At 37.5% G+C, this 21,963-nt stretch overlaps 1 protein-coding gene across 1 annotated transcript in view; it reads left to right on the top strand.

Moving 5' to 3' along the window:
- atp1a3a (ATPase Na+/K+ transporting subunit alpha 3a) overlaps positions 1-9,092 on the top strand; it is a 34,212-nt gene extending 25,120 nt beyond the window's left edge. Inside the window, exons 17-23 of the mRNA XM_059350680.1 lie at positions 1,225-1,379; positions 3,833-3,956; positions 4,075-4,220; positions 4,534-4,664; positions 6,484-6,585; positions 6,748-6,839; positions 7,537-9,092. Coding sequence (XP_059206663.1) covers positions 1,225-1,379; positions 3,833-3,956; positions 4,075-4,220; positions 4,534-4,664; positions 6,484-6,585; positions 6,748-6,839; positions 7,537-7,565 — 779 coding nt within the window. The 3' untranslated portion in view covers positions 7,566-9,092. The remainder of the gene's footprint in view (positions 1-1,224; positions 1,380-3,832; positions 3,957-4,074; positions 4,221-4,533; positions 4,665-6,483; positions 6,586-6,747; positions 6,840-7,536) is intronic.
- Positions 9,093-21,963: the final 12,871 nt, after the last annotated feature.

Below are 21,963 nucleotides of genomic sequence, written 5' to 3' on the forward strand. Positions count from 1 at the left end.
AGAGTTGTATGCATATTTTGATGATTATTGTTAGAATATTATGAATCACAATTATTTTTCCCAGAATAATCATGACAATTTAAAATCATCTCATGCCTATTGTGTTATATACTATTCATTACATTTCAGACAGTTCAGAGACAGTTAATGAGAGGAGAAATACATTTGAACATACTGGTATACTGCATAAAAATTGTCTACCTATATATTAGTTTAGTGTAGTGTGAGTATAAGTGTCTTTTAGTCTTGTTTTGACCAAAATAATAGAAGGTTCAATTAAATAATAAGATGGAATGAAGTTAAGACGTTAACCCATAAGAACCCACAGTGACACCCGTGTAACAAACACTTTAAATCTTGTAGAATCTCCCTTATTCAGCTTTATGCTTCACCTTAACTCATTAAATCCCTAATCGACGTATACTCAACACCCTGGTGTGGTGGTCATGTGACTTTGACAAGAAGCGACTTCTCTAAAATGTGGCTGTGACTGGAAACAGAAATGTGAAAAAGAAGCTAATTTCAAAAAGCTTATTTTTTGTTTCGAGGCTAAGTTTAAACCCATTTAACAATTCTAATCCGTTAATGTCCTGTATTGCATTTAACTTGTTCTGACCATATTTCCTGAACAAATTAAAGTCACAATTTTGATATATGTTATGGAGATGCAAACAAAAAGGCAAATAGTTATTTGTTTTTATTTATTATTGATTTATTCTTATTTTGTTACTTAAAAACAAATCTGACAAATAATTTATTTTTAAAACAATAATTTATTGTTAATAATTTATTGTTATTGTTATATGTTGTGGAGATGCAAAGAAGGGCAAATTTGTGTTTCTGTAAGCAGAAAATTTGTCTATTTTTTTATTATTCTGAAATAAGAAATATCATAAACATAAATACCATAAACGCCCAATGTATCGTATATGTCACATCACAGATCTTTGACATTTAGGGGTAGTATTTTTTTAAAACATCATAAATGTATTCTATGTGGTCCACTTGGTCTGTGGTGTATCCCCCATAATTTTCCTTTGAGGATTACTGGGTCTGGGTTCTTATGGGTTAAGATAATAAGTTAATAACAATAATGTATTTAAAGAGCCAGCGGTGTTGACTTTGGTGTGGGGTCTACTTTACATCTGGCAGTGTTTCCACCACCCTTCAGATTAAAGGGCTGAGCAGTTTGTATTTACATGTACGTCACCTTCATCCTCACAGGCCGTCTGATCTTTGACAACCTGAAGAAGTCCATTGCATACACTCTGACCAGCAACATCCCAGAGATCACCCCCTTCCTGTTCTTCATCCTGGTCAACATCCCGCTGCCTCTGGGCACCATCACCATCCTCTGCATCGACCTGGGAACTGACATGGTAAGAGACGCAGCGGCACGCTCACACACTGAAGCATGCAGCGCTCAGGTGTTTATATCCAGTCAGGCAATATAAATGCAGAAATGTGTGAATACACTTTTCCAATCACAGGTGGCCCCACACACACACACACACACACACACACACTCAGCTCTTTAACATGCTTGGTCTTTGAACACTCATGCATGTACAGTGAACCAGCAAAGCTCAGCTGTATGCAAACATGTGAACTGTGTGCATGTCAGACAGGTACTCAGGCGGTAAAATATATAAAGGATGATACTTACTGTAACACCTGGACAACACACACAGGTGTTCAGCTCAGTAAGAATGATCCGTTTTGCTGCTAAAATAGACGTGTGAATCCCCAGAGGCCCCACGATACGATTTTATCCTGATACTTGAGTCACAATACGATATTATTGCAGTTTTAAGCATTTTGCAACATGGTGAGTATTGCGTTACAATATATTGCGATTTAACTGTTTAACTGCATTTTTTGTCCACAAAATTAAATTCAATCAAGAATTGTTTTTTAGTCAAATAAGAGAAAATTCTCAGTCCATTCATCCCACTTCAGTCTTTTTATTTCTCCACAATGAGAGTCAAACCCACAGACAAACCAACAAAGTATTCAGTCAAACTGAACTCAACTGATATCAAACATGTATGGACGACAACAACTGCTGCATTTTATCAGACTTTCAAAAACAACAAGCTTCACTGCTCTGAAACGCACATGGTGCCTATAGATTCCTTAGATCTTCTATTTTCATATGATACCAGTATCTCCAGTATATTCCTAAAAGGGAGCTCGCTGCGGTGAAAATACTGACAGCTGGAACGCTTAATATCGATACTTGGCGGCCATGAATCGATATAATATTGCCACGCAAAAATATTGTGATACTATGCTGTATCGATTTTTACCCCCACCTCTATAAAATAACTTGAAGAATGAAAATCCAGGAATATTTTGAGTATGAAAGAACAAGATACTGAACACAGTTTGTGGTGAGTTAAATAAGTCGGTGCCAGTGAGGGCTTTGAATGCAGCAAACACAGGGACATCTGTTTGTTTTTTTCAAAATGTATAGCAGCCCTTAGAAAATACACCAAATCACTACAACACCTGGCTGATTTTAATGGTTTTTAGTCTCATGTGTACAATAAAAGCTCAACACATCTGTGTGTAATCAGGCTATTAAATCTGTAGTGGTTTTGTTTAGAGATGCTGTATTAAATGCAGATGTATAAAATAATGAATGTATTATCCACAACTATTCACATAATAAATATTTTTGCTGACAAAAAAACTAAATGTAGGCTTCCTTATTGATGTAGTTTAGGCTCATTGTCACTGTTGGCTCATGTGTTTTATCTTTTTTTCATGGTTGATATTTATGTAACATTTCATGAGTCGCAATGTAATTTGATTAATTGAATGATGTTCATTAAATTAGCTTATCCATTGTATTACATTATTACATAGTATCAGATAGAAATGTTATATACTTATGATTATGTCTTTTTGCATATATTGTCATGTTTTTCAAATATTCTCTTATCTCACTAATGTGCTGATCACAAAGTTTAGCTGTATAACTTAAAAAAACGTCTTGCTGAATGACTCCTCATTCCTCATTTGACACAAGCTCCGACACAATGTGAAACAGTGAGCTTCAAAGGAGTGAAACAAGCTCCGGAGGTTCAGTATTTTTCACCCATCTGAAGTTTAATGACAGTGAGAGAGAATAACCAGAAGGACAAACAGTAACTTCCAGACAAATTCTGAAATGACAACACTGTTAAATAGTGAGAAAAACTCAGTGAAGGAGACAAATTAATTTATTTACCTGTCGCTGCAGCAAATAATGAAATATTTGAAAATAATGAAACTCAAACAAGTATCCTTTTACTAACAGCCCAGACAATCAACCAGCACACAGACACTTGCAGACTAAATTGGCATCCTTCCCACATGTATTACGTCACATCTCCATCTTAAATGAACATAACACTCGATACCATTGAGCATCACAGTGAATCAAAGATTGTTCTGAAGTTGAGTATCCAGTTTGACCTAATAATTACACATAAGCGACACTAGGTGGCAGTGTGGGACCAGTCCAGGGTTACACACTCAGAAAGTGTTGCATGTAAAAGTGAAACTTCAGCAAAACGTAACAAGATATATATGCATTCAGTCCCAGCTAGGCAAGAATCCTTGGCTTTTTACTTTTTATTATTTTATTTCCTTTTTCTAACTCTAACTATTTAACTTTGTTTTTAAATTTAGTTTTTATTACTATTTTATTGTTTTAGTATTATACTATTGGTTTCATTGTTTTATATATTAGTATATTTGTGTATGATTTTTATTGTACTATGATAACTGTACAGCACTTTTGTCAACTGAGGTTGTTTTTAAATGTGCTCTATGAATCCGTCAGGTACCAGCCATCTCTCTCGCCTATGAAGCAGCAGAGAGTGACATCATGAAGCGCCAGCCCAGGAACCCACTGAGGGACAAACTGGTCAACGAGAGACTCATCAGTATCGCCTACGGACAGATTGGTAGGTGCACAGGCAGTTTATGTGTGGACAAAAGGCCAAAACGAGCAGAAAAAGCTACATTTGAATTTTTTCAGAATGTTAATCATAATGATAATGAGTGTAATCTCTGTGTCTGCAGGTATGATCCAAGCTCTTGGAGGCTTCTTCGCATATTTTGTCATCATGGCTGAAAACGGTTTCCTGCCGTCTGTGCTTGTCGGCATCCGGCTCAACTGGGACGACCGATCCACCAACGACCTGGAGGACAGCTACGGCCAGCAATGGGTATGAGCGAGCTGACACAGTGTCGCCTGCTTCTGTTATTTTCACTTGTATGGAAAAGTTCTGCTTGAGTGACCTGAGTGAGCTAAAAATCTGCCAAATCCCCATCACAAGTCTGTCGGTTGGTTAATTTGTTGTTATGCCAGGTTATTCATACAAAGCTCCTTTTCCTTCATAATGATATAAACACAGTCATTTTTAACCGATAAACAGAATATGGATATAAATGAAAGAGAAACAGCGTCTTTAACATGTTGTGTAGACAGCTATTTAAACAGAAATCCTCATGTTTTTCTCTTTCTCTCTCTCCGTACAGACCTATGAGCAGCGTAAGATTGTGGAGTTTACTTGCCACACAGCCTTCTTCGTCAGTATCGTGGTGGTACAGTGGGCAGATGTCATCATCTGCAAGACCAGACGTAACTCTGTGTTCCAGCAGGGCATGAAGTAAGTCAAAAACTTCAATGTAAAGGACTTCATGCTGACTCATTACCAATTTCATAATGTAATATACAGTTAAATATCGTACGCACGGGTCATTTTCTGGAGAACTTTGATTGTGATGTATGGCATGCATATATTTTGCTGAAACTACTTTTCATTCTGAATGAAGGACTTTACAGGTGCATCTCAATAAATGAGAATATGATGGAAAAGTCCATTTAGTAGTTCAAGTCAAATAGCCCCAACCAAGTATTGAGTCATATAGATGGACATACTTTTCAGAGGCCAACAGTTCCATATTAAACATACTTTTTTAAATTGCATTATATCTTTTGTAATATTGATTTTTTTTTGAGACACTGAATTGTAGGTCTTATTAAATGTAAGCCATAATCATTATAATGATAAAAAATTAAATAAATTAAGAGATGAAATGTTTAATTCTGTGTGTAATGGATCTATATAATGTATTATTTCCACTTTTTGAATTGAATTACTGGCACAAATAAACTTTTCTACGATATTCTAATTTATTGAGATTCACCTGTACTGTATTTTTCCATTGTTATGTGGCTGCTTTAATTTAACTAAAAGAACAGTATATATGTAATGTCTCTGATGTACAGTATGAGTTACAAAATCAGGTGAAAGCATGAAAATTGTTGGTTAAATCTCAAGAAGAAGAAAAAGTTGGATTGTGGCGGTGACTCAGCATTGCTTTGGTTGTTGCAGTTTCCCACAGCTGCCACTAGATATCACTAGAGAGCCATGTTTTACTGATGCACCTTTAACTTATGGCCCCAATTTATTTGTGTTCCCCTCTTTACCTCCATCTTGTCTGTCCTCGCCCTTTGCTGCTCTGTTCTTCGGGCAGCAAGTCCTTAATTGTGTCTGCAGAAACTCAACTATAAAGCCATTGTATGGTCAAATAGTAGGTTAACAGATGTAGTTCTCTGTTTATAGAAGAGCACAGAGATGCCTGAGGACCCTTTTCATCCTTTTCAGTGGCAGGGAATATTCATTCTTTAGCTGTGGATTCCTCCGCTCGCTGTTTTTTATTTCTTCACTATCTTCATATCTGACTTTGTGCGCCTTTATCCCTCATCGATCTTCCACATGTGTGCTGTAGTTGACTCTCTTTCTTCTAAGGTTGTCACTTGTCATACTAAAATTTTCAACTCGATACCGATACTCAGGAAAATATTCGATACTCAATACCATTTAAATACCACAAAGATAAAAACAAACACCCCAAAATTTAACAGAAATATTTTTATTAACAAGAAAAATGAAAAATGTAAAAATGAACAGAACCACAGGTTAAATATTTATAATGAAAAACAGTTGTGCAAAAAGAAATTGCAACTATGATAACAAGCTTCAGGTCTGAGGTAGTGCAAAAAATAAATAAATACAATAAACAATAACAATCAGAACAATATTTTGAGGTTGAATGCTTTGCACAATATTAGGAAAGCTTGATAAGTCGACTTTTCTCTGCTTCATTCTGGGACTTCTAGAGAGAAAATAACACTTTTCAGTCACCAACGTTTATGTAAACTTGTTAACTCTATGCTTATGTATACTGACACTGCGTCAGTTAACGTAATATGGGCATACTACGTGCCTGATTTATTTATTTACATTGTTTATAATCATTAATGTGACGTCAGCCTTTTATTGCTAGCTGCGGCTAATGGCTAATAATAACACAATACTTTTGAAAATGAGTATCGTATCCAGATACAACGTTTTAGTATCGATACTTTTTTGAGCATCTATACTTTTGATAACCCTACTTTCTTCACTTATTGTCTTACAGGAACAAGATTTTGATCTTTGGCCTGTTTGAGGAAACAGCTCTGGCTGCCTTCCTGTCCTACTGCCCTGGCATGGACGTGGCACTACGGATGTTCCCGCTCAAGTAAGTAACACATCATCACTGCAGCACAATATGCTCCTACAACCTTGTCTTGAAATCACAACACAGTCCTTTTTGTCTTATGTTGCTTTGAAGTTAGTTGTGACTCTACTCTCTCTCTCTCTCCCTCTCTCTCTCTCTCATCCTTCCCTCGCTCTCTCTCAGGCCCAGCTGGTGGTTCTGTGCGTTCCCGTACAGTTTCCTCATCTTTGTTTACGATGAGATCCGAAAACTCATCCTTCGCCGAAACCCTGGAGGTAAGATAACACACACATAGACACTCACACATACTGATACATGTGTACTATTGTGGCTGTACTGTAGTTTCAAACATTGGTGCACTGAACGAAAATTTTAAAAAATGAATCAAATTTAAAAAATATAATTTTTCTTGTACCTGAAGCCAATTTTAACATTTACAAAACAGATAACACAGAAAATTTGATTAAAGACAAAAAAAGTTTATTGATCATCTGGCTGTATCTAAACGGCAGTTAATCTTTTATAATATTTTATTATGCTTTTTTTTTTTAGTAAAACAAATATTTAAATAAATAATACAACAAAATCAGACATTAATGATTTTTTTGTGCAACAGCTTATTACTTTTGAGAATAATTGAATATTTTAACATTTACAAAATAGATTACATAGAAAATTTTATAAATGTTTTTTTTTTTATTATTGAGCATCTTTTTTTTAATTTTTTAATTTTTTTTTTTTAAATTGATAATCATCTATAATATATATATTTTTTTTTTATTAAAACAAATATTTTAATAAATAATACAACAAAATCACAGATTAATAATTACATTTTTTAGTGCAATAGTTTACTTTGTAGCAATAATTGAATAATTGCTCTAATGTCAGTAAATAAATTAAATAATTTGATAGGTAACTTTTTCTCTTTCTTTTTCTCCTTGTTTCCCTCTCTCCTCTTTGTCTCTACAGGCTGGGTCGAAAAAGAGACATACTATTAAATTATCAAAGCATCATTTACTTCTCACCCCCTTCTCCCCTCTGCTCTATCTCCCCCTCTCTCTTTCTCTCTCCTCCTTCCCTCCATCCATCCCTCCTCTCCCGTCAACATATTCAAACTCTACAATGTTTACTCCTCCTCCTCCCTCCTCCTCCTCCTCTCCATCCTCACCCACTAAAGAAACAAAAAAAAATCAAACGCCAAGACGACGCGAGGACCAACGACAGAGGAGGAGAGGACGGGGGAGCGGGTGGGTTTGTGAGTCTCTCCTGTCCTCTCTGTCCCTCTGTCCCCTTTTTTTCTATCCAAAGTCTTTACAGCACTAGTCTGCCAGTAACACTGTTGTGCCGATGTTTATTACTGCACCGTCAGCTGCAGCATCTTCATATGTGTCCTCAGACGGCACCACTGTGTGTAAACGAATACAATTACGAGAATAAAGACGAAAACCTGACTGTTCCACTGCGATCACTTTTGCCAAGCAGAACAACGCGGCAGCTCCCGTCTAAACTCCCAACTGGCGATCCGAGCGGATGGGTCTGTTTTTGTTTGTTTTTGTTTACTCCTGCCAGAAAAAAGCCACCCAGATCCAGCTCTTTAATCACTGCCATTTCCTGCCATTCGCCAACTTTACTTCTTCTTCCCTCCTTCTCTCTCTTTCTATTTCTATGTACTCACTGCCAATCTTCTACTGCCGTCTCCCTCCTTCCTCTTCCTCCTCCTCCTCCTCCTCCTCCTCCTCCTCCTCCTCCCCTATCAATAAAGGATCAATCTCACCATAAAACTTAAGCACTCACTCACGCCCTCAACAGGGTGGAAAAAAGGTCACTTCCTCCTCCTCCTTCTCCTTCTCCTCCTCCTCCTCCTCCTCCTCCTCCTCCTCCTCCTCCTCCTCCTCCTCCTCCTCCCCATGTATTATTTTCTGCTTGTGTTGTTGTTGTTTTCTAATAGACGACTGGGTGTTTTTTAAAAAACAAAAATTGTTCGTAATGTTTTTTTTTTAAGTTGGGAGTGGTTCTGAGAGCTGCTTGTTTTCATTTGGACATGACAAAGCACACTGTCTCTCCTCCCTCTCCTCCTCCCTCTCTCACCCCTCCCTCCCCTCTCCTCCCCCCTGCCTGTCTATCTGTCCCTGTTTGTCTGTCTGTTTGTGAACACCGTGCAAACCCTCCGTCCTTGTAAACTTCCACCCACTTTCACTACCTGCCTCCTCTTAACCCCACCTCCTCCCCCGCCCCTCACCCGCAACCTCCCTCCCTCTAACCCCACCCAACCTCACCCCTGTGAGAAAAAAATACAATCTTTCTGTGTCCTCGGAAAAAGAGATTTCTCTCCGATTTCATTATTTAAATCAGTGGAAATATGGAATAAGGCACTGTACCTTAACTTGCGAAACAGCAGCAAAAAAAGAAAAAAGAAAAGCAAATGAAATAAAATAGAAGGATCTCTCTTTTTCAGCTTGGTCTCCAGTTTGTTTTTGTGTGGAGTTTTGTCAGAAAATGGAAATAAATGCTGTGACCAACTCTTATTCATCGCAGTAGTGTCAAGTCATCTGTTTTCTACCTTAAGAGCGTCACCATGACGACATAATTTAGTAGAAATGTACCTTTTGGATTTTTGGGAGAGAATATATGAAGCAGGATTGAAGAACCGCCTCTGTTCCAGATGTTGCATTTCAGTTATTTCATAATGGACAACACTTATTGATTTCACTGACACCTTATCAATCAGTTCAACACCCATGAGGACTTCAACAACTCCTAACAGGTACTAGATTCAGATTCTAGTTTCAGGAACATAAGCTTTGAATGTAACAAACAGTCGCACCAAAAGGTCCAGTTAGTCTCATATCACATGAATCTTCCTCAGCAGCTGCAGTTTGATCAGTTATCACAGAAATATAGCTGTTCAATTTTCCACAATATGTAATTTTCTGCTGCTAGAGGTCAATTAGCAAAAACAAACATGGAGTCTGGTGATATTGTAAAGTAGCGTGGGAGTTATTTTTCTTTAACATTACTGTCTTTGCAGTCAGTTTCTTCCAGTTAGGATCCCTTTCAGTGTTAATCGTCCAGGAGGTTAACGTGTGAAAACATTGTATAAGGCGATTAGAGAAGATTTTCAGACACTGTTCGGAAGACCCGAGATGTCCTGGAGGGTCTACGGGCCGAGCTGCTAACCTTTTCTCAGTTTGTTTGTTTGTCTGATAACTTCAAATCCAGATATTTAATGACTAAACTATAAAAAATATAAAATATAAAGTAAAGAACAACCAGCATCTTAAACATTAAGACATGGTTTGAACATTATTAGAAATATTTGGGATATTGTAAGTACACAACTCAACAACATATATAATAAAGTTAAAGTAAAGTTACATATTATACCTTTAAATCTGCAATCATTTATTTTTGTCCATTTGGTTCTAGCAGAAACAAGCTATTAACAACACTGACATATCATCACACTTTAGCTGATGCAGTAAACTTGTTAGTTTACTTTCACATTTGGCAGTTATGGAGCAACAGGGTCGTCTATTTGGAGTCGTGTTTCTGTTTGCCACATGAATGTAAGTCCAATATTTAGCTCGTCTTTAGTTCTGTTTTTGCTCTTTACCAACTCCTGAGGGAAAAGTCTGTCTCTTGAGCTGCTAAATGTTCCACAATGTTCATCAGTAAGTTTATTTCAGCTTTTTCACTGAAAACAGCGCTATGAGAGTGGTGAGAGTGAACCAGAACGATGGAACAATGAAACTCACTATAAACTTTACAGTCATATTTAATCACTGCTATATTTTCAAATGTCTTGCTACTAACTAACTAATAACTGGGTTTTCTGTCTTGTCTGTCATGGTTTTTAATTTCAATGTAAACATTTTTTATTACGTAGAACATTAATACTTATTATCCCAGCACAACGGTGCTTACAGATAATAAACAAAAAAGTTAAATTATGTGTATGCAACCCAACAGGAGATTGACAGAATAAATACAAATACAAATATTATGGTAAATGGTAAATAGACCTGCACTTATTTCTAGTCTCTTTGCGACCACTCAAAGTGCTTTACACTACAGACTGCGCTCATTCACCCATTCACACACACATTCATACTGGTGGCAGAGGCTACCCTAAACGGTGCCACCTGCCACCATTGGGAATTAATTCACACACCAATGAATGCAGCATGGGGAGCAATTTGGGGTTCAGTATCTTGCTCAAGGATACTTCGACATGTAGGCTGCGACGGTCAGGGATCGAATTAATTAATTAATTCGAATGAATTAATGAATACATTACAACCAATGTGAATGATCAACAAATGCAATCAGGCATAAACATCAGATATAAACAGTGACATGCTTGAATTTACCAACTTGCTACAGCCTCAAAAATAAAAGCTCTTTTCCCCATTTAAAAAGCTTTAACACGATAAGCTTTAATAAGATTCTTATATTCCATACCTGAAGCATCCCGAGCTGACATCCATACTTTTTATTTTTTTATTGTTTTAATTATTCACATAGTATTAAGTGTTTTATTGATTCAGTTATACTGGATGTTTCTTATACAGGATCTTTTTCCACTTTTAGCCCTTTCAAAATAAGACATATTGATGAACCTGTTTATTAATTGCAGTAATGTATCTTTAAAAATCAGAAACAGCCTGTGACTCGGTTTGGGTTCAATAGTTTAATGCTTTTACTTGTGAACGGATGAGTCTTTGTGGGTGTGGTTGTCGGTGTGTGTGTGTGTGTGTGTGTGTGTGTTAGTGTGTGTGTGTGTGTGGATGTGGGCGTGGTTGTCGGTGTGTGTGTGTGTGTGTGTGTGTGTGTACAGACACACAGTGTCCATGTTTCATGAATACTATTACAAGGCTCACAGAGCAAATGAGTGCTCCTGCCCACTTGACACACACACACACACACTCTCTCTCACACCCTCTAACCCAGGGATATAGGTCACCTCCTTTGTGATCTCATTGTTTTTCTCTTCTGTTTCTTTCTATCAGAAGTTTTGTGCAACATTTTATTTCTTCCTGTTGTTCATTAAGTGCAGGTTACCACTTGTCTCCTACACACGAACACAAACTTTTTATATTTAACTACCACCAGGTCAATAATTAGTAGTATGTAGTTCTGTCCAGTGTAATTCATATAAATACTTAATACAAAAATGTAATAAAAGCCTCATTAGGGAAAGGGTTAGTCAGCATATTTTCCAAGGTATGGAATTGAAGGTATCAGTGAAATACTTCCTAGGTATGTGAAGAAGGGGCATTGTACCTGAAACTTCTGCAAACATTAGTCCATACATAAATGGTTTCTAAGGTTAAATACTTTAGTTTAGATTTAAGCGAGAGAAATGATGTGAGGTAGTTTGGAAAAATCATGTTACCCACATAAATGTGTCAAGAAGTTACATTTAGACGCAGGTATTATAACCTAAACCTTGTTTTTTTTTCCTAACCTTAACAGAAAAAAGGGTTAAGTTTCCCTCTGAAATTCTGGCTTGAAACTCCAGTTTTTGTTTGATGATGATAGGCGGATCATAAAAACCAGAGATGAGGTCAAATATATTTAGTATAAAAATATAGAACTAGATGTTATCCTCATTTACCATCTTATATGTTATATTTGTAACAAAATATAAAAATGTTGATCCAGTAAGTGGAAAAATAGTTATCAGGTCATATAGGTGAGGTTGTGCTGGAAGAATTCTATCCACATGGCATGGTAAAAAAAAAAAATGTTAAAATTAAATTAAAAAAAAAGATAAATAAATGAGGTTTTTAAACAGTCCCCTTCACAGCTTTGAGACAGTGAGATTGAGATTGATATATTGTGAAATTGTCACACGTTCAAATGTCACATCCCATAAAAATACAAGAACCATTGTGCATTAGTTTTCATAAAATATCATATTTACTGTTTATGAGAATACATTTAATAAACACATGTACATTATCTTGTTGTACTTCCTTTCCTTTGTGTTCTCTCTCTTCTGTGTGTGTGTGTGTGTGTGTGTGTGTGTGTGTGTGTGTGTTGTAAGTGACACTTGAATAAAAGTATTTAATTCATAAGGACACACACACACACACACACACACACACACACACACACACAGCCGGGAATCCACTAACAAACATCTGTTAGAATAAAAAAAGAGGAAAATGCCTTATAGCGCTGCAGCTCCACTCCACTCATTATGATGCTCACACACACACACACACACACACACACCTCCCTTTCTTATCCACCATAACAACCACACTAAACCACCTTTCCTCTGACACACACACACACACCCTCTCTCAATCTTCTACCCACTTACACTCTCAGCCCCCTCCTACCACCACCTCTTCCCTCCAAATCACACACACACACACACACACACACATGCACATCTTCTCTCAATCTCCTACCCGATTACACCCGCACGCTAAAACCCCTTTTTGCACACCTCCCCAGCACACACACCTTCCCTAAAACCCTTTTCGTTTCCTCTGACTCTGACACACACACACACACACTGGCTCTCTTTTTGTCAACCACTAACCCCCCCACCTCCTCTCCCGTCCTCCCCCCCTCCTCCTCAGTAATCTGGCTGGCCCGTGGCCTCCTCTCTCTCGCTCCACTGTTCTGTGTGATAGAATATCGATCGGTTTGCCTCGGCTCGGCGTGGAGCAGGAGGAGGGGGGCGGCTGTAGGGCTATAGGGAGTGTGTGTGCGTGTGTGTGTGTGTTGCAGAGGAGCGGGGGGGGGGCAGTGGTCAGACATGCTCCAAGGTTGTTACCACAGCAACAGCGGGATGGGTCAGAGGGTTGCCATGGTGCCTAGGTCGCAGGGTCAGGGGGAGGGTCTTGGAGGGCCCTCGTCCTCTCCTCCCTGTGTGTGTACGTGTGTGTGTGTGTGTGTGTGTGTTTTAATCGTGGGGGGGAGCGGTGTCCAGTCCAGCTATATTGGGTGTGTTAATAATGAATGGTGTTGTATGTGGTCGCTGTCTCTTTCTCTCTCACTCCATCTGTGTCTCTCTCTTCCTCTGTGTGTGTGTGTGTGTGTGTGTGTGGGTGTGTGTTTGTGTGTGTTTTGCAATAATATACGAAGCAGCAGAACATCAGCTTGATTCAAGTCCAGTTATTGTTTTGATTTTTTATTTAAAAAATACACTTTAATAAAGAAGACTTTTGTCCTCGTGCTGCAGTGACGGGTGAATAAATAGTGACATATGCATCCTCAAATGTTTAAGATTTTACATCATATCCATTTATCAGACACACACACACATAAAACATCTTGTAAAATGAATAAGTGGAAAGTTAATACTGCAGTAAAAAGTACAGTGGCGTTAATGTTTCTGGTGTAAGCTCACACAAAAAGACATACAGGCCTTGTGTATATATAAAATGAATAAATTCTATAAAATAAAAGGATTTATTATTATATTTATGTACCCTTATACATGTAATACTTTGGCTCACTTTTAGGTTATCATTCATGTGTTGCAGAAATAGATAAAATATATATTTTCTTGTTTCTCTTTCTGTAAGCTACATTGTTCAAAATTGCAAAATATGAACTTTTTCTTAAAATATAAAATGTATCTTTAGATATCAAATTCTCTTTTTTAAACTCTACATCACCTCCTTTAAGGTTTTTCTTATGTCTATTTTCTCGAAATAAAGTGAATGAACACTGAAGGAGAATATTTTAGTGTTATTTAATTCATTTGTTGAGTAAAAAGGATGTGAAAAAGGCCTTAGAAGGTGTTAATGAAGGAAAATCCCAGATGAATCGTGGGTTAAATGAATCATGGGATTTAGGAACTCCATCATCAGATGTGTACAACCATCACATTAAGCGCAAAATCAACAAATTTAAGACACATACTGGCATTTCTATAAGCAATTTAACCCCCGTTACTTGTCACATGACAGAAGTGTAACAGTGAGGACACATATAGAGCAGAACAGTCCTGTGTTTACAGTTGCATTGTGTTTAATTAAACCTGCTGGACAAGAGCTGAGGCTGTTTGCACTTGTTCTGTCCTCGGCGGTGCTGAACTCGTGCTCTTCTTCAGCCGATTCGTCACAAATACAGCGACCTAAAGGACAACAGCTGTGGGACACAGAGAAGAAACGCCTGGGTGAGATTCATGTGCATTTTAATGTTTAGAAGCTGATTAATTTAAAAAAAAGGAGTGTAATAACACATTGTCATTGTCAATTCTGCAATGAACACCTTTTTATACTTATGTATACACTAAAACTTAATGTTCCCAAAATGTTCATATTTATTGAGTTAAAAGAGGTACATGTTGGAAAATGTAAGGTGTATAATGTAAGGTTTGCCTCATACTTTCCATGCACACACAAAGAAAAAGAAACTCCTTACAAAAACTCTTAAAACAATAGCATCAAAAAATACACTGAATACACTATAAAAGATTCACAAAAAGCTACAATTCATTGCAGGACTGTTGTTTTTGATTGGATTCGACTGTACAAGCGTCCACGCCATGTAGTTGTCAACCTGAGCTCAGTTCTGTTAAATGTAACAGAGGAACGCTTCAGTGTTTAGGGAAGTGAAAAATGTTGCCAGACTGTGGTTCAGAATACAAATTCACATCCAGCTTGACTTATCTGGTCAAAAGCACCTTAGTACCAAGATTTCCTTTTTTTAGATTTTAAGCCACTGGACCAAATAGGATCTTAAAGTCACAAGGCGTCCGTGCAAAGCCAATCTCTCTGCGCCGCAGACCCCCAGCCCCTTCCCCTCCAATATCCTGCATTACCACTGCAGGGTTATCAAACGGTCCCTGTGCAGCTTGGACGACTACATCTGTGTGACTGATTTCAGACACATTTCACTGCTACTGTTACTGTTTGCTCAGTGCGGGTTTAAGGGAACTTTGTGGCAGCACATAAATACAAATCCATGTTTAAACAGCATGAAAGAAAAAGCTCACCAAACAGTAGTACAATTCCCGTCGGCCCAATCGGAAAAAACCCAAACAGCTACACTGGAAAGCGGTAAAGAGGAGCTGAAGACAATAATATTTTTCAGAAAGAATATAATAGCAGAATTGTATTTAGAGTAAATTGAAATTTAAAATTCTCACATAAAATACTCACAATATTGATATCCAACGGGCCTCAAAATGATGGGATAAAATATTAGACTGCCAAGAAGCAAAAAAGAAACATGCATTAATTAACTTACACATTTAGGGATTTAACACACGTTTAACTCACTTTATTGTATGTGGAATAGATTCATGGTATAAAATCATAAAATACACTCAGTGGTAATGTAATAGTAAAGCTGGAACAAAATTGTTTTATCATTCCACAAAACATTACTATGACAGTCGATAAATGAGAATAACAGTTTTTGGTTCCAGCTTCTCAAATGTGGAGATTTTCTGTTATTTTCTTTGTTTTCTGTGATGATAAACTGATCACATTTGGACAAAATAAGATATTTGAATATGTTATTTCACTCTCTGGGGAATTATACCAGACAATTTCACTGTTTAAGACTTCAAAATTAAGTAATGAATTGATTGAATCTCTAAAATAAATGTCAGATTAATAGATAATGGAGCTAATTGTTAGCTGCAGGCTTTGCATGTGGAATTAATGACATTAGCAAGGTGGATCTTCTAAAATTAAATCAGCCTTCTGCAGAACATACATTTAAATATGTATTTGATACTTTATGCTTTGGAAGTTTTCCCCCAGTTTATGAGGCTGAAATAACAAAGTAATATCTGGATGTGATTACGTGATTAGAGCCCCAGCGAGCAGGATGAGGAACATGCTCTTCAGGCGATAGTTGAACATGTCCTCCTCGATGCTGCAGATGAAATCGATGCACAACGACCATTCGTCCACGCGGTGGCGCTCCAAGTCCTCCGGCCGCAGCTTGGTGAACAACGATCTGCATGAAGATCAGAAGAATCAATCAGTTCTGTTTCAACCAAAGCTTTCACAACTAATAGTTTTAAATGCAGCCGAGTAAAACATTTCTCTGTGTAGCTTTTTTTTTTTTTTTTTAAACAGTTTGTTTCATTCCCTGGAAGTGCGCAGGGAATAAAATCTACATTGTTATGAAGCTACAATGGCCCATATTCTATAGGAAGCAGCGATAAACACACTTCATATAAAGGTGAGGTCGCCAAGCAGCTATAAACACATCATAAGACCCCACAGGAGTCAACAGGAATATTACACCGCTGAGTTCCATACCGCTGGTCATAATCTTGGACCTTTGTAGCTCCTTCCTCATCGACAGTGACCTCCACTTCCTCCATAAAGTCCTGCAGATTATTATTATTATTATTATTATTATAGCGATATGTTAAGGTTTATTCCTGTTAAATGTCCACGAATCGAGGTGGGAAATGTTAACGCTGCCACTGTTATTTTTGTTTTCCGGGGTTTTATTTCCGCATAACGTGATGTTTGACGGGAAGTTTCTGCCCACATGGTGCAGGGAGCTGATGGCAGGCAGCCAGTCTCTTCCCTTATTAGGTTTGTCTTCACACATGTTTACCTTTTAGTCAGTTTATCTTAGTCCCACTGGTGCATTTCTCGAATCATCCCTGCAAAACATAAGGAGCATTTCTTGAAATATATGTGCAAAATGCACAATGGATGACCTGCAAAAGCCTGTAACTTTATTAAAATCCTTATTTTAGCTCTTAAGAAGTAAATATTTATGTCAGTGAACATGTTGGTGTGCAGACGAGTAAGAACCAGTGTATACATTTGACATAAGCAGTTGATAATGTAGGAAACAGCAGAAAATTGTGCATAATTATTTGCATGAAGGAAAGCATTTGAAATGTGTTTCAGAGAATGATAACTGCTTTTATGATGTGGTGGTTAAATAAGTGAGAATTTAAATTCTGATCTAAGAAGTAGGCCAACATGTAAATATGTAGATTTGTATGTAGATAGATAGATAGATAGATAGATAGATAGATTAGAGAAGAGATAGATTTAGAACAATAATAAGACAATGAAACAGGAAGAAATCTATTGAATAAATGAACAGATTCCGAGAATTATCAATAATAATAATAATAATAATAATAATATTAAATATTACTCATCCTTAAATCTCAAGCATAAAGATTTAGTTTCAAATTCCTAAGAGTAAATTATGTATTTATTTTATATTAATTATTATATTTTGTTTGCCTGAAAGTAATCAAATGTAAATGAATTGTGTCAGTTTTTAGTTTATTTAGTTTCGGAAAAAGCATGATTATGATGATGAATTGCTTTGCTTTCCACAGCAGTGATATATATATATATATATATATATATATATATATATATATATATATATATATATATATATATACATTATTTGTATTTAGTCGTCTCCTTGCTTTTATCTTAATATACTCTTAATGTATTTTCAGAGCAGCTTCTCTACACTATCACTATCACACTCAGACATGTTGAGACCAGTTGACATGAAATGTAAGTTAACTCAGATTTCCAGAGGACGTTTCTGACATGTCACAGCAGGTAAAGTACATGTTAAACCATACAGTGAATGAAGGCTGAGTTCCAGTTAGCTGCTCCAGTTTCAGGGTCCTGGTGTCGTGCATGTCGGCTCGCTGTCGTGGCTCACTGTGGAACTGAACACAACTGTTCATGTTATTTGTAACACGTGTGATTTACCTTCTCCTGCAGGTCAGAGTGTCTGCTGTGAGCGAGGTCAGCAGTGGGCTGCCTCTGTGGTCTGCAGGATTTAAGCTGCTGCGTCCCAGGTTTGATTTCAGCTGCAGGGGTATTTGTTGTAGGGCTGTCCTCCACTGAAGACATTCTGACACAATGTTGTTGACAAAAAGTAGAGTTTCTCTGCAAAGAATCATGCAAAAGCACAACTTTAGATCTGGAATTAATCAAACAGCATGAAAAGGGCATTAAATATGACTAATCAACTAAAGAAATCTTATCTGTCAAGTAAGAAACAGGTAGCCTTAATTTGTTGCATGAAATTTCCTGTCACTGACTTTTTAATGAAGCCATACAATTCCTCAAAAACAACCAAGAACAAATATTCTTGTAATTTAAGACATAATTCCCCACAAATACTTGTAGAAAACTGTCTCTATATTACGATTCGACACACTAAATGTCTGCTCTTTATACAGAATATTTTTATTTTTATTACCTAAAATCACAAATATGTGTCTTTATAGAGGGGCTTTACAATCTGTACAAGACATGACAGCCTTTGTGCTCAGGATCTAATCAAAATATGTTATTCTGAAAAGCATAAATAATGTAATGGAAACACATTTCTTCTACCTGATGTCTGCCATTATGTTTCTTGAAATAATTAAAAGTTGAGTATAAGGATATGTTAATGCATTTAATAATTAACTACATGTCCATATTGAATCAATTCAGTGCTTTGAAGGCACAAGAATTGCATTGATAATAAATATTAGGGTAGAAAATATAACATTTGCCCAACTTATCTTCACCTCCAGTATAAACCACGCCCACCTTCTATACGGATACAGAGACGGGTCATTTAAATGGCTGAACAGATACAGATAATGACATTCATTGTTGATTATTTCAATGTAAAGATGTTAAAGTAAACTGCAGAAACTGGACAACTTCAGATGTGTTTTGCAGACATGAAAAATATCCTTTTGTCACTTTTGCTTACTTTAGAACATGTCCAGTTCATTTTTTTTTTTACGTACTCAGCTCAGTTTCCTCCTTTAACGATGGTAACAATGTCTCCTTTCTTCTTCCTCTTCTTCTTCTTTTTCTTTGACCTTAATATAACTTTTATTAGAGGGGAAAGAAATCACTTTCCCAGATGCTGGAGCACTGTCTGCCATGAGCTGAGCCTCATCACCTGCTGCTGCTGCTGCTGCTGTCCACACACACACACACACACACACACATGCCCCCCCTTCCTTCTTTTCTGGTTGCAGTCTCAACTCCGTTGTCATGGAAACAGCTAAGATGCCGAGTGCAGGAGAGGTAAGGTGTGTGTAAGAGAGAGAGAGAGAGAGAGAGAGAGAGAGAGAGAGAGTGAAGGTATAGAAAATCTTCTGAAGGACACGTATAGATTAAAGGTGAGTGTGTTTTATTGACCCTGTTCCTGAATACCAGCCCTCTCACACACACATGATTTGACACCATATATATATATAATGATTTTCTCTTTTTTTCACACACACAAACACAAATTTTCATCACTTTTTTTCACTCATTTTGTGCTACGGTCTTCTTCCCCTCTTTTCTCCTCACCCCCCTACCCCAGCCCGACCCCTTTCACAACTCAAAGCACCTTACATCACAATGAGAGCCTATATTTCTTACTATCGCTGACCCCCAGAGGGAATCAAGCGCCCTAAACGCCTGGCTGTGTTAATGCCACGCTCTCCCCATTGAGCCACACAGGACCCCTCTCCCTCACCTGCTTTCTCTCTATGTCTCCCGGCCTCTCTCCCTCTCTCTTTTCTTCCTGCCTCTAAAAAGCCAGATGGGCCGGAGCTCCTTTTATTCTTGAGGCCCGGTGCACGTGCCGAGGACACAGGGCCTCACAGCGTTTAATTCACAAGCTTTAAACGCCTCCTTCTTTTAACCCCCCGTGACCAACACCATCACCCATCACCCACCTCCCTCTCTCCCTCCCTCCCTCTCTCCTTCCTCACTCTCTTTCTGCTTTCTGTCCTTGCTGGCCCCTTCTATTCTACTCTGCTCTATTATCTCTTCTTCAGTTACACTCTACTCTCTGCTCTGCTTTGTTCTATTTCTGTCAAGTTTCTTGTATTCTGTCTTTTTCTTCTTCGGGTCATTTCTCTATTCTCCAATGGACTCTATGTTCTTATATTCTCTGCTAAATTCTGTTTTCCTCTGTATTTTTCTCTCCCTTTTCTCTACACAGAATGTGCTTTGCATGTCCAGTAAAAGCTGTTGTATGTGCACTTAACATTCTCCCATGTGGGACTCCTGTTTATTTTTTTGAGTTTTTATCCTCTAAATAAGTTCATTTTTTCTCATTATTAAATTAACTTTGAAGATTTGATAATCAAAAGCTGCAGAATAGCTGCAGAGTTTTGGTGTCAACTGATGTTTTCAAGAATTAACTTTATTTTTTATTTTTTTATTGTTTTTATTTGTCAGGGACAACACAAATAAATAAGTTGCAATATGATATGAATGTGTCAGATTCAGTAACATTTTCAATCTAAAATTGAAACTCAAATTTAATCTTTTATTCATTTATCAAATATAATACAAAACATTTGAGATTCAAGATTCATGCTGTTTTACTTTCACTTTTTTAAAATCAGTTATGAGGTGCTTTGTTACTAAAAGTTCAGAGAATCCAAATACTGCAAACATGCAGAAAAAGCTGAAAGTGCACACTCATGTTCCACCACTTTTCTTCATATTTCTATGCAAATCCATAATAACAAGGTGACGGTGATGTTTTCTGTGTGTTCCAGCAGGAGAAGATGAAGCTCTGAGGGATGCAGAAGTAGAAGCTGAGTGCTGGTTGATCTGCTGCCTGCAGGCTGGTTTGACCTCCTCCTCCTCCTCCTCACTCACTCACAGAGCCACTGAACCTGCAGCTCCACAGCTCACACACTGACCACAGCCAGTGACTGATGTGCTCCACAGCAGGCCTTTTAATTGGCTGAACTGGTGTGTAATAGGATTTCATTAGGCTAATTGATCAAATGGTGGAGAAGTGAACAACATGACAGCAGCCTGTGGATGTCAACACTGATTTTGTGGTTGATTTTCTTTAGTTTTTTAGGAAATCTTTAAATAAGTTTGACATATTTGCATGCAGAGGCTTTTTCATATCATGCATTTAGCAAAGACCATAATGGAAACTTCCTCTTTTTTTAAATGACGCTGCATTTATCATACATACAGATTCCTCTTCTTGTGTTTTTTATTTATTTATCACCATCTTATCAGTAGTTTTGCCCTACTTTTTCCCCAGTGTATCCAGGTGATCTGAAGGAAACCGGGATATTTAGTGCTGTCTGAGTCTAATTGTTATTGAATGTGCTCAGTATTTATTCGGGATTATTCGGGTTAACGTGGAAATAATGAGGTTGCCGATCTCGAGGCGGTGTTGGGGGGTCGCAGGGAAATCGATGAACACACTGAGTTAATTATGAGAAATCAATTAAAAGGAGGGAGTCGGTGCTTTGAGAGGAGAACACCGTGCCGACCACAGAGAGAAAGAGAGAGAGAGAGAGAGAGAGAGGGACGATGAGTGTGATGTCCTCTCACTTTCTCTTCCTTTGCACTTAAATAGGAAGTAACGATTTATGCTGCTTCATTTTTCTATACGAGGTCTCGTATCAGTTTGTTTTTATGATCCAGATTT

This window comes from Centropristis striata, chromosome 14 (genome assembly GCF_030273125.1).
Source record: "Centropristis striata isolate RG_2023a ecotype Rhode Island chromosome 14, C.striata_1.0, whole genome shotgun sequence".
Taxonomy (NCBI): domain Eukaryota; kingdom Metazoa; phylum Chordata; class Actinopteri; order Perciformes; family Serranidae; genus Centropristis; species Centropristis striata.